Below are 13,203 nucleotides of genomic sequence, written 5' to 3'. Positions count from 1 at the left end.
CTCGAAGACCTACATTATCACAACCATGCAGACACCAGCGTCAGGACGAAAGGACCGGGAGGACTACACGAGGCTTGCACGATGCCAATACCGTATGCTCCACATGCAACACAGCAACTACGAGACTAGCGACTTCAGAAGCGGCCGGGTCTCGATTATGAAGAAGGTCATGGAGCTATTCCCAAGCTTAGAACTACCGGATTACCTCCTCACCCTGGAGAGGCTGGCGTACATGGAACAGGGGAGGCACTTGCTCGAGGACCACGCCTATGAGTTCAAGCAGCTTGTATACACACTCCCGTCCAAATATGAATCACTCACCGTGACCTGGTTCGTCCGCAGTGTGTCTGATCGGGTCTCGAGGAAGATCCTGAACGGGATACTTGCCACCTTTACCAGCACTGGAATGGAGTGTAGTCTGGAGGATATCATTCAGATAGCAATGGCAGTCGACGAGGTCGATCTGGATGACCCCCAGCCCAAGAACCCAACAGAACAGTCAGAGGCCGACATCAAGTTGCTCATGGACGTGGTTGCTGTCCAGAAGATTATCATCGAGACCCTGGCGGACCGACTTGAACAGACTCCGACCTCTGATGCACCGGCCGAAGATATACAAGACCACACCTATCAGCAACCAAATCAACTGCTGTCCGAGATACAACCAGAGCGTCCAGCCTGTGCCCAGCAATAGACTTGGTGCCCAGAGATACGACCTAGTGGTTGCGAGATGGGGCAGCATTTTCAACACTGATACGTTGCAAGAATAACACTTCATTCATTTATCTCTTTTCATTCATTCGAGATATGTATGTACTGGACTCTATTGATATCATGATGTCGTTTGAAGGATTGGTATCGGTTGTCTAAACGTTGAAATATAACCACACTCATGAAACTCAGTATTCAAGTGTCTGCTTGATGGCGTCGTAGATTCCTGTTTCTAATTAGCGAAATAACATTCAGTAGGTACCTTGAACACTCACTCGCAACATCAGGGAGAATCAGTTTCTCGTACGTGAGACCGGTATGTGTGCTCCATCCTGCCACCCGCTTAACTGGAGCCTCCAGTCTCAAGAAAGCGCCTTCTTGGATAGTCGCCGCCACTTCAGCACCAACACCATAGTTTATCATACTCTCATGTACGACAATGGCCTTCCCCGTCTTCCTCACACTATCCAGTACTGTTTGCCGATCCCATGGGTATATTGTCCGCAAGTCGATCAGCTCCACGCTTGCGCCCAGAGCCTTTTCGGCGGCCGCAATAGCTGCTGAGCAAAGGTACAGGGGCTGGCCATATGAGACGATTGTAACGTCATTACCTGGTTTCACGACCTCCGCCTTGTTCAGAGGGATTGTGTAGTATTCGTTGGGGACGTGCTCGACGGCGGCACGGTAGAGCACCTTTGGCTCCATGAAGACAACGGGGTTTCCACTTTCAAAAATCGAAGAAAGCAAAAGACCCTTGGCTTGTGATGGTGAGCGTGGCACAACAACTTGGACGCCGGGGATATGCGCAAACAGCGCTTCTGGAGATTGTGAATGATATCTGGACAGACACACATGGTTAGCTCAAGTCGCAATTCACATTCATTTAAACCGCCAACTCACAAAGCTCCATGTCCCACAGCGCCGCAAGGCATCCGAACTACCATTCCGCCCACATTTCCCCCGGTCGCTCCCTCGCGGTATCGAAATTTAGCCGCCTCGTTGACGATCTGGTCAAACGCGGGGAAGACATAGTCTGCGAACTGGATTTCCGCAACGGGTTTCATTCCCTCCGCCGCAGCACCAATCGCAAATCCCACAATCCCCTGTTCTGTCAATGGTGTATTGAATACCCTCTCTGAGCCGAACTCCGTCTGAAGGTCCATGGAGCATCGAAAGACGCCGCCAAAGGCAACGTCCTCGCCGAAGAGCATAACCTTGTTGGATTTCACTAACGCGGTTCGGAGTGCGGCATTTATGGCCTGGTATAGGTTCATGGACTTGGACGTGCTGGACAGGGGGAGATCGAAGGCATTAGAGAGCGAGGAGGAGGAGTGGTGCAGCAGCGGCGTGGATTTGTAGTCGATTGGGAGGTTGAGACGCGTTGAAGGCGTTGGAGCGGTTGAGTAGCCCCGGCCGCAGAGGCGCGGGACACGGTGAGGCCGTAGAAGAGAAGCCATGGTGAGGATAGGGATAGAAGCAGGAGTGGACAAGAGCGACGGTCTCTCTCTCTCTCCCTTTCTGCTTTTATTCCCCAGAGTCACAAGTGAGTTCATGCGGGGAATGCCGCGGATAACCGAGCTTACTGCTGCCTGACGGAGCTGGCAAAAGCTAGCCGCCAGCTTATCTGCCTTAATGCCTTAATACCTTGATGCCTTGGTTCCTTGGTGCCTTGCAAGTGTTACTGGCCCGTCCACCGGCAGTGCTCCGATTCATCTTTCACCCACAATTCTCCCACTTCGGCTCTCAATTCCAGACAGTACCATCTTAAGAAATACCGACCCATCCATTGGCTGTTGGTTAGTAATCGGTCGCCGTCGATTGCGAGACCGGAGAATGAAGCAGCGACTTCTGCATACTCGCCAGTCACTTATCGGATCTATCCGACGCTCTCCACAGTACATACGGCATCGACAAGACGGATTCAGGTCATGCTCACAGAAATCATGTTTGGAAGACAGCATTGTTGCTCATCAAATCGAATTGGACGTTGAGCGTTTCTTGCGGTTTTGTTGCTGGGTTTACGCATCGGTGGAGACAACGTCAATAGGTTAAATATATTCCCACCCCAACCGAACGCATTCAACTTACTCCATAGTAAATTCAGACTCCTCCGATGCCGCTTATCCGAACTTTCCTGTCGCCGCTCCGTGTTCCATTCGAATTCTCGATTCAGCCTGTATCCATTGGTCTTGTCAATCGAGATGCGAAACCGCCGTCCTGAGATCGGAGCCATCCCGCATACATAACCGCTTCCGCAGCTGCGTGGTTCATCACCCCGGATTTATGACGCAAGGCCCAGAATCCTCTTGCTTCGCTAATCATGGACCGGCAACGGGTGGCTGAGAGAGCTCTCCATGACCAGACCAACATCCTCCCGCGTGCCCAGCTTCTGGTCGTTTTCACAGGGCTGGCAATATCATTACTCATTACGTTTGTGGACCAAAATGGCATCAGCGTCACACTGCCTACTATCGCCGTAGACCTTGATGCCCGGAATACCATATCCTGGGCAGGCACCTCATCCTTGATTGCAAACACCACATTCACGGTTCTGTATGGCCGCCTCTCTGATATCTTCGGCCGCAAGGTCATTTATCTGTCCGCGCTCGTGTTACTCTGTATATCAGATGTGCTCTGCGGTGTATCAGCCACCCCCGAGATGTTTTATGTCTTCCGTGGGCTAGCCGGTATAGCTGGGGGTGGAGTCACTTCGCTGACTATGATTATCGTCTCTGACATTGTGACATTGCAACAACGTGGCAAGTATCAAGGCATTCTCGGTGCTGCCATGGGGCTAGGAAATATCATCGGCCCATTTCTCGGCGCTGCCTTCATCATGAACGCAACCTGGAGGGGCTTCTTCTGGCTCATCGGTCCGCTAGGTGCATGCTCTGCATTGATAGGATATTTCCTAATACCAAACAACCATAAAAAAGACAGCTTGTCCAACAACGTGAAACGTATCGACTTTTTCGGCATACTCACGTCTTCTGCTGCTGTTATTCTTCTACTTATTCCCATATCTGGCGGAGGGTCTTACTTCAATTGGAACTCGGCCATGGTGATAAGTATGCTTGCCATTGGAGGATGCTCGTTGATTGTGTTCTTACTTGTTGAGTGGAAAGTGGCTGTCCTCCCCATGCTTCCAGGTAGAGCCACCTCTCCCATTCATATGTGCCTGATCTGACCGTTCGCAGTCGTACTATTCAAAAACAAGGTCATCTGCGCCCTGTTTCTCCAGACGTTCCTTCTGGGCGGTGTTTACCAAGCATATCTCTACTACCTCCCATTGTACTACCAGAACGCCCGCGGCTGGAACCCAATTGTGTCGGCTGCTTTGACATGCCCAATGATGGTTTGCCATTCACTCACATCTATCGCATCGGGCCAGTATATTTCCCGCCGCAAGCGATACGGCGAATTGATCTGGATCGGATTTGGCCTATGGACACTGTAAGTTCCAGTACCAAGAATGTTTCTGGCGATTGACAATTGCTAAATAAGTTGTTAGCGGCGCCGGTCTCATGATCAGGTTCGACCGGACGACCAGCCCAGCTGTCATCGCAGTATCCGTTGGCATTGCTGGCATAGGGATTGGAAGCACTTTCCAACCCACAATGATTGCATGTCAAGCCCACTGCACGAAGGCCCAACGAGCAGTGGTCATATCAGATCGAAACTTCTTTCGCTGCCTCGGAGGAGCATGCGGACTCGCTGTGTCTGCGGCCCTTCTTCAAGCCGTTCTTCGCTCTAACCTCCCCGAAGCATACAAGGGTCTTGCCCATTCTACATACACCCTTCCGTCGAAGGATGGAATTTCCGATGCGGACTGGGAGAGCATTATGGATGCATACGTGGCTGCTTCTCGAGCAGTGTTCATCCTGCAGGCTCCGCTGATCGGGACATGTTTCCTGCTGTGCGCATTCGTCCGAGACCGAGGGCTGGAACGACCGAAAGATCCAGATGAGAAGGCTGCCAGCGATCAACATCAGCGTAAAGAAAGTCAACCATCCAACGAGCCTATTTCTCAACAACCCGAAGCAGAGCAAGTCAAGACGAACGGCCACCCTGCTAGGATCTAGGTCGTTTCCAGGCCGCCCTCGTAAAACCGTAGACGTGGATTCGTTCTGTCGAAAAGCCCAATGACATTTGATCACCCAGCCCCAGAACTCTCTCAAATACATTAGTTTTCCTGTTGCCCCATCTGACACGTAATTCGGACCCCACGGCTGGATGCTTGATCGAATTCTAAATCGAGAGATCTCGGCGATTAACCCCGCATCCATGAAACTGGAATAACCGCTTACTCCTTATATCGCGAACTCCCACGTCCTTCTCAACACGGTGCAAAGCAAATCAGAACTATATACGCTTCGCAATGACTGGCGCAGCCAAACCCCCATGTCACGTTAACGGGACAGCGTTCATCACGGGTGCTGCCTCCGGTACGACTACTGTTTCCTCGACGCCCACGTATAAAACAGAATGCTAACAAAGTCAAGGCATCGGAAAGTCCGTAGCCCATGTTTATGCTCAAAACGGCATAGAAGGCCTAGCGCTGGCAGACGTCAGTATCCCCAACCTCGAGTCCGTTCAAGCAGAACTTCGCGAGCAATATCCCCACGTCCGCGTCGAGATATTCACCGTTGATGTGACAAAAGAGGAACAAATAGCGGCCGCTGTGCAATCGGCCGCCGCCAAATTTGGTCGTATTGACATCTCCATCCATGGCGCTGGTATTGCGGGTAACCCGGCTCCAACGCACGACCTTCCATTATCGGACTGGCAGCGTGTCATTGACGTCAACCAGACGGGTGTGTTGTTATGTGATAAATGGGTTGTTCAGCAGATGCTGAAGCAGGAGTGAGCAGCCCTTCCCGTAGCATCTATCCTAACAACACCTCTTGCTGAATTCTTTGAGACTGCGCCCAGGATATGAAGGACGCGGGATTATTGTCAATCTTGCTTCGATGTACGGAATCAAAAGTCCCGACGGCACATTGGGAATTGTTGCGTATATGACCTCGAAACACGGTACAGTACCTATGCCTTCTTTTTTATCCTCCTCTAGATTGTCGACTAATAAGCAATCATCACAACAGCTGTTGTTGGACTGACTAAATTTGTATACCTCCTTACCCTCCCTTTTGTAACAGCCACAGAATCCTAACTGAACCAGGACGGAAGAGCGTACGCAGATGATGGAATTCGCATCAACGCTATATGCCCCGGGTAAGCTCCCTCCCAGTGCAATTTCCATAATGTCCAACAAAAGGAGCTAATATAATTATATGGCAGCTACGTCGACACGCCTTTCGCCAGGCCAGCATTGGAATCAGGAATAGTCGACATGGAAATTGACAAGTGTGCTCTTAAACGGCCAGCTAGACCGGAGGAGATTGCTAATGCGGTACTCTTTCTCACGTCGAGCATGGGCAGTTATATGTGTGCCAACGCGCTAATTGTGGATGGAGGGGTGACATCATGAGAGGTGGACTTTATCCACGACTTGACTTGCTTGACTTTTCATTTGTTCTTTGGTCCCCATTCCGCTGCGAGTGGGTATGATATCTAGCTGTCGGGGTGCTCGTCTGTATGCGAGGTTTGAAAGCGGCAACCTATGAAAGTGTGCACGAATAAATTAACCACGTCAAGCTTGTCTAGTATATAATATATCCTCTAGGTTCAATTGCGACGATATAAACAACTCATCCCAAAATCAGTCATGACGGCTCAAAACAGGTAGATACAAAGTTATATCCAATATATAAAATGACGGAAAGCCTCTTCACCAGAGCCACTGTGCTACTTCATCCCTCTCGTCTTCTCCATCATCTCCGTTATTATATCTTCTCCGATATCTGCGACCATGAGCACTGCTGCGGTCACCCACGGCCAATCTCTTTGCCACCTCATTCGCATCGAACAAACTCACAAGCTTCCTCTTCGTGCTCTTCTCTTCTTGAACGTTGGGTTTGCAAAGGTTATAAATATCCCGCTCCACCCAATTAGTTCTCTTAGGCTGCTTCTCAACAAAGTCTGTAGGTGCTTTATGGACAACCCGCAACGAGGATAGGTCTTTGCTGTGGCCATAGTTCCTCAAATTATCATCATTCCACATCGACGGACCCTCAGGCGGACCGTCGGTCATTTTTGCAATCCATTTATTCTCAGCGAGCTCGGCGGGCGTGGCTCCAACTGCATTTTCGCGGTGCAGTAAGTCAGGCCGACGTTCGAGGAATATCTTCAGTGCTACGCCATCGAGTGCATTGACTGCGTTGTGGAGCACGGTGTTTCCGGATCCATCGAGTAGCTCGAGATGCCTTTGGCCTGTGGGCTCAGTGAGATCAAGGATTGTTTTGAGAAATTGGGCGCGCGAGTCTCCGTCCCAGCTCTGGAATTGAGTCATCCAAAGGGCAAGTGGGGTGAGGGAGCCGGGCTGTGAGGCGCAACGCTCGACGAACATCGAGGGGATAAGAAGTGGGTCTATCAGGCTTAACATATCGTCGAGACGCATGAACTTAGGCAACAATGAGGGTGCTATGGCGAAATGCATGAGATTCTTCCCCTCGAAAGCACGCACTGTTTGGTTAGCCCCAGCTGAAATGAGCGTTTTGGCGAACTCAAATTTGTGGGTGTAGAATGCAATGGCGAGAGGCGTATATTCGTCATCGGACTTGATCTCGAGACAATGAGGCATATTGTCGACCAGATACTCGACCAAGCGCCCTGACTCCTCGGTGTATTCCGAGAGGATGGCACAGTGCAAGACTAGGTCGCCTATTCATTAGTTAGTATAGGCCAAGGATCCAAATTGATGAACTAAGGGGGAGTCTTACGCCGAGAACACAGCCAGTCAAGGATCGACTGCTCCATTCCTTTCTCTGACATGGAAAGCTTCTTAAGCCTCGCGTCCTTTTTGTGTGCCCTGGCAAACTCGGTATAGTACCGGCCAGGTGCTGTACCTAAGAACCACTCCACAGTCGCCAGATTACCCTCTCTAGCAGCGAGCAGAAGGGGAGGGCTCATTTGAATTGACCGTGTCACTGGCACTCCTCTGCCAGTAGCAGCCCAGTCAGCACGCTTCTTCCCGTGGACCGAAAGACCTTGGTAGTATTTGGGCGTTTCCTTAACCTCAACCTTACTTTCCTCTGCGAGTTTGTCAAGGGGAAGCCCAACACCGCTTCTCTTAATCAGCTCCTCCAAGCACCGGAGACGGCCGAGACGCATTGCCGTGACAAAATCAGAATGAGGGGTGCTGTAAATCGAGGATTTCTGCCCATCCTTCTGCCTGGAAAGTATTTCCTCACCCAGCGTTATTAGCAGCTTCAGGAGTTCGACATCATCCTTCCAGATGGCGTATCGAATCAGACTCCTAATACTGGTCTCTGGGCGTTGGTCCTTATCAAAAAAGAGGGCGATGTCGCACGTTCCCGCTAATATACTCAGCGGAGAGATCTTGCTCTCAACTTGGCTCTTAACTTCGCCAACATTCTCAAAAGTGAATTGGTCATCGATAACATGAGACTCAAGCTGGATGTCTTCAGCATCTTCATCGGAATAATACGAATCGTCCTCATCATCAGAATATTCTGCCCTAATGCGGTACCGGGTACTATCTTGCTGTTCATTGGGCTTGAATTGAGCAATGGATATAGCTATGATTGTCTTCGCAGTCTCCAGGTGGCCCCGTAGGATAGCGATCGTGAAAGCTGTGTAATCACGTAAATCTCTGACACCAATCTCTAGGGGGAGACGCTCTTTGTTTGGCCCCCAGGTAGATAAGGTGAGGGACTTGATCGTTTCCACGTCACCTGTCCAAGCGGCTTCGAATCTGAAAATTTAAGGTGAGCCCACGCTCTAACGTTATCCTGCAGGACGAACTTACAATTGAAAATAGCCTTCCTTCCTCTCATCAGTGCAGTTCTGTGCGAGGAAGTCCAATGTGATCTTGTACGGCTGCACCTTGGACTTATAAGAAGACTGGTTAAGAGGAGGATAAACCGGACCCTGAATGTCAGGGTGTAGCTCAGAGAAGGTTTTCGCGCCTCTAGAAAGCAAATCCGCTTCCAGCTTTTCGTACTCGGCAAGTACGGTCTGGATGACAGCCTTCTTCTTTGCCAGGCCTTCGGTCCGACCCCTGGACGTTGCCTCCTCATCATATGTCTTCTGTTCGCGGGCAAGTTGCTCTCTTCTTTGTCGGAGGATCTCCTTCGCGACCCACATCTGGTAGCTTCCATCATTGAAGCCGTCGAGGTATGCGCTGTCATCCGGATTCAACCTGGCTGGTGGGGAAATAGCTTTCTCGCCATCGTATCCGCGCAAGCCCTTCAATTTTGCATAGACATAGTCGAGCAAGGATGTACCAATAATGGAAGTCCGGAAATAGTCATCATGGAGGACCTTGTATCCGTCCGGAGTGAGTGTGTTTGGGTCTGCACCACGCGCAAGAAGCTCAATGGTGATTAATGGCATATCCTTATCCAGAGACGAGATCACAGGCTGGACAATGGACTCTCCAAACCGGGCCTTGTGCTGCTCTATTGACTGATTCGTGGTCCACATTTTATCTGATGCTTCAGTTGCTTTGACGTAATCTTCCAGACTAATTGCGGGGTGGGCACCCATTTCGAGAAGCTTTTTGATTTTGGCACGGTCTTTAATAGAAATGGCATATGTCAGAGGCGTGTCTGCCTTGTACTGCTGGTAGGGATCCACTGCTGTTAAGTGATTGATCGCCCTTTCAACTGCAGGCTTGTCGTATTCGCTGAAAATACTCAGGATTTCGGGATTGCCGTAATGCGAGAGATAGTGCAACGCCGTTTTGTGACTGATATCAGCTTGAGCTGGTGATGCTCCCACCTGGAGGAGCTTCTCGACCATGGCCTTTCCGGACTCCTTGGGAAGTCGGAGGGCAAGGACTAGAGTTAGAATGGCGGCTCTTGGGGAGTTGTCGTAACTGTGCACCAATTTGACAGGAAGCAGGACGTCAGCACCGAATGAAGATACTAACTCCTCAACTACGGCAACATGGCCCTTCAGGATTGCCAGATGCAGAGGCGAGGCTTTGTTGTCCCATGCCACGACATTGACGTCGTAGATATCAGGGTCGACATCGCCAGCATCGTCCGGAACAATCGACGCGGCTTCTTGTCCTTCGTCCTTCTTCACCTTGACAAATGAGCCTGTAGTGTTGGAATGGGCATACATGTCGTCGTCATCATCACCTGATGGTATATCTACCATCTCCTCATCGCTGTCCTCTTGTGAAGCGTTGCCCCCTTTCGTTTTGGAAGCGTTCTTGTGGGCATCTTCCTTTCGTGTTTCCTCTTCCTCATTCTCCTCACTCTTTGTAAGGAGAACGCGAACGATCTCAACACTTCCGCGCCCAGCTGCCAGATGCAAGGCGGTGCGTCCGTCCGCCACACGAGCAATCAGACGAGCCCCGTTATCAACCAGATGTTGGACAATTTCGGGTGCGGATACCATACAAGCCAAATGGAGCGGTGTGCGACCAGTGTGATCGCGTCGATTCACATCAAATTCACCATCCGCTAGCCAGCGTTTCACTTCTTCAAAGTCGTTGTCAACTATCGCTTGGCAAAGACCGGCTGTGTTTCCAATATACGCCATTTCTGTATCTTGTCAGTGAGGAGAACCAGTCAGATAACCGAGTCACCCACCTGTCCAGTCGGTATCCGTGATCGGATTGAAACTGCCAATCTCCTGCCGCCCGGGATTATCACTAATGAATGAGATGGCACCGGAAACGTAAATTTTGCTCTCTTCAGCTGCAACTTCCTCCTCGACCGGGGTGACTGGCTTGGGGCAGTATCCGCAGCAGTCATGCATCACGTCCTCGGCACTGCCGAAGAACGCAGGGTGTCGGTGTAAATGGACCTCGCGGTCTTTAGGTTTATTCCACTCTGCATTGAGAAGTAAATCCTTGGTGTAAAGCAATTTCTCGATCTTTCGAGCGTGGAACTTCGGGCCGTAGGGGATTGTCTATATTCTATCAGTCCGGGTTTTGATGGGGATTGCCGGGACTATTCTTACAAAAGTGTGATAGTCCGAGACCTCATCCTCCTCAACCCATTCCGCAACCTCGTCTTGCCAATCACTTTTGATATCTCCTCGGAGACCCGTCGGCCGGTAGTAATTATTGGGTGGAGGTCGGCCACGCTCTCTGCGTCGCTGGGCGAGATACTGGTCGCGATCCTGGGATTTCGGCAACTTTTCCAGGACGAGAAGACGCGCTAGTCCCACTGTTCTTGTAAAGCTGCGCTCAAAAATGGACTACAAAAGGTTAGAGCTGGGTTTTCCATGGGAAATGGAGATTACTCACTGGGTCAATTCGAGAACGATCTAGGTCTGGCCAGAACACTTCAAAACCTCGGTGCGAGTACTTGGAGAGGCGGCTTTCGTAGGACGGAGATCGTCTGGAGAGATCAACCTGGTTTATCTGGGTCATGTACGCACCAACCGCACGGGGAGCCATATAGACTTGTTTCCCGTCGTACGCCGCGCAAGAACAATCCACGTCGAATCCAGTGAGGATCTCAGCAACAGACTTGTACCGACGCAGAACGATCTGGACGTGGCGGTTTGGATATTGAGACACAATGGTGATGGCATTCTTGGTCCGAATGGTTGATACCTCGGTGAGAATAGAGTCTCGGATACACCGTTCAATTTGCTTGATTTTCTCAATGGCCTGTTCCTCTGTCAGGCCATAAAGAAAGAGATCGACATCTGATGCCGGAGCAAAGATCTCGTGATAGAATTGGCGCAGGCCACGCTTAGAATTATTGTATTTGTCAGGAACAGGGAGAATCGAAGTTGCTACTGCACTTCCGGCAGCGACGACATTATTCCAGTCCAGGTCAGATAACGAGCTCTCGCAGAAGATGTTAAAGTGGGTCTGGAAGTCCCTGAGGCTGGAGACAACTGCGGGGGCGCCAGACGGTTTCCGATGTTCATCCTTCAGGGGCATAAGGTATTTTGACTTGGTGGCTTCAGACTCCGACGCAAGATCGCGAGAGCGAATGCGGAGATCTGTTGAGCCACTGGAGTCGAAGAGTGGCACGACGTTGAGGAGATTATCTGCGACCGCGGGATGGAGTGGCTCTTGGGCGTATATCTTGCGTATAGCCGCGTCGTACTCATTATATGGCCTCACAAGCTCAGTTATCGGCGCTGTCGGACGGGCAGTAACATGCTGGATGAAAGCCGAGTGCTTTGCGGGGAGAGGGGGGAGGGTAGTCATTGCGGGTTGATTGATAGACAGACAGGATGGAATAGAGGATAGAGAGGGCGATAATTGATGGAATTGAGGAGGAGTATGAGGATGGAGAGGAAAGTTAAATAATCACTTGTTGTTTGTTTACGAGCAGGCACGGGCAGGCACCCTCAGGTATCAAGGCCGCAACAGTGGGTCGCTAAACCCAATCGGGCCTGCAGCCTGCCATGGCCAGGCAGCCTACATCTGTCGTGGACAATCGGGATAAAGAACTGCTGGATGGCTAATACTAATAAGATTGCTTATATTACTCTTTAATGTAGACGAGGAGTACGGTTCGGGAGAGAATCCTCAGCTACTGAAAGAGTCAAGAGGTATTAACTTGTATCTTACCCCGGTCTATCTCTGCGAAGCGCATACGAACATCTATCTATCTTAAACCATCATAAGGTCGCCTACCATGCTAAGTTTTTCGGGCGATGTAGCTGTTACTTGGCCTCGTGCAAGTAGACATCCAGATACTCCAGGACCGGCCTTGCCTATTTTAGTATTACTATTCTACTTTATCTCGGTAACTTGTTTCTTTGTTGGGTTATGGGGCAAGGCCAAATTTTCGCGTAATCATGGGAAAGATGATCTCCTCACCCTGGTCGCAATGGTAAGACAACCCCAACTTAATAAAGTCAAAAATCTAAAGACCAGGGCTGAGGGGCTGAAGCAAGTGTCTTAGGTTTTTTTTCCCACAGCCGTCACGATTACAGTGCTCCTAACAAAGTGGAAGTATCAGCTTGACCGACATATCTGGGATCTACCTCCACATTTCTATGGACCCGGAAATGTCCTGGCTACTCTCGATTTCAGCTTGTTTGCTCTGGCCACTGCATTTATTAAGTTCGCATATCTTGCTTTTTATCAGCGACTTATCCTGGACGTCGAGTTTAAAATTTATCCCTTCGTCATATTTTTCACTACGGGTGTAACGATAACTTTGGCTGTGGCGTATGTCTTTGCCTTGATATTTCGCTGTAGGTAAGTTTAGTACCCCTGACTACTCCTGGACTCCTTTGCTGAACTGGGCCCTCATAATCCGGTACATGCGGCATATGGCCTTAGTCCTCCGACCTTTCGTCCCAGCTACCCCTATAACTGCGCAAATCGAGAGAGAATCCTGTTTTCCGGGAGCCTGGTAAGCACGATTTTGGATGCCTGGGTGATGTTAATCCCGGTTCCATTCGTTTGGAATTTAACATTAC

At 50.4% G+C, this 13,203-nt stretch overlaps 5 protein-coding genes across 5 annotated transcripts; 3 read left to right on the top strand and 2 right to left on the bottom strand.

Annotated features, from left to right (window-relative positions):
- Positions 1 to 25: 25 nt before the first annotated feature.
- Positions 26 to 694, top strand: APUU_61007A (uncharacterized protein; the record flags this gene model as incomplete). Its single annotated transcript, XM_041694300.1, has 1 exon — positions 26 to 694. One exon carries the CDS (start codon positions 26 to 28, stop codon positions 692 to 694), a length of 669 nt encoding a protein of 222 aa, XP_041560145.1.
- A 205-nt stretch (positions 695 to 899) lies between these two features.
- APUU_61006S (alpha-ketoacid dehydrogenase subunit beta) lies at positions 900 to 2,168 on the bottom strand (the record flags this gene model as incomplete). The annotated part of the gene is made up of 3 exons (XM_041694299.1): positions 900 to 937; positions 987 to 1,549; positions 1,612 to 2,168. The coding sequence occupies 3 exons, from the start codon at positions 2,166 to 2,168 to the stop codon at positions 900 to 902; spliced, it is 1,158 nt and encodes a 385-aa protein (XP_041560144.1).
- An 863-nt stretch (positions 2,169 to 3,031) lies between these two features.
- On the top strand, positions 3,032 to 4,793 carry APUU_61005A (uncharacterized protein; the record flags this gene model as incomplete). The annotated part of the gene is made up of 3 exons (XM_041694298.1): positions 3,032 to 3,860; positions 3,909 to 4,164; positions 4,223 to 4,793. The coding sequence occupies 3 exons, from the start codon at positions 3,032 to 3,034 to the stop codon at positions 4,791 to 4,793; spliced, it is 1,656 nt and encodes a 551-aa protein (XP_041560143.1).
- A 296-nt stretch (positions 4,794 to 5,089) lies between these two features.
- Positions 5,090 to 5,578, top strand: APUU_61004A (uncharacterized protein; the record flags this gene model as incomplete). The annotated part of the gene is made up of 2 exons (XM_041694297.1): positions 5,090 to 5,156; positions 5,214 to 5,578. The coding sequence occupies 2 exons, from the start codon at positions 5,090 to 5,092 to the stop codon at positions 5,576 to 5,578; spliced, it is 432 nt and encodes a 143-aa protein (XP_041560142.1).
- Positions 5,579 to 6,499: 921 nt separating this feature from the next.
- Positions 6,500 to 11,977, bottom strand: APUU_61003S (ankyrin repeat protein; the record flags this gene model as incomplete). The annotated part of the gene is made up of 6 exons (XM_041694296.1): positions 6,500 to 7,491; positions 7,551 to 8,545; positions 8,600 to 10,346; positions 10,395 to 10,716; positions 10,768 to 11,007; positions 11,057 to 11,977. 6 exons carry the CDS (start codon positions 11,975 to 11,977, stop codon positions 6,500 to 6,502), a joined length of 5,217 nt encoding a protein of 1,738 aa, XP_041560141.1.
- Between the last annotated feature and the right edge of the window lie 1,226 nt (positions 11,978 to 13,203).

The sequence above is a fragment of the Aspergillus puulaauensis genome, chromosome 6 (genome assembly GCF_016861865.1).
Source record: "Aspergillus puulaauensis MK2 DNA, chromosome 6, nearly complete sequence".
NCBI classification, from domain to species: Eukaryota; Fungi; Ascomycota; class Eurotiomycetes; order Eurotiales; family Aspergillaceae; genus Aspergillus; species Aspergillus puulaauensis.
Note: the sequence above shows the minus strand (reverse complement) of the source record. Positions and strands in the feature narration are given on the sequence as shown.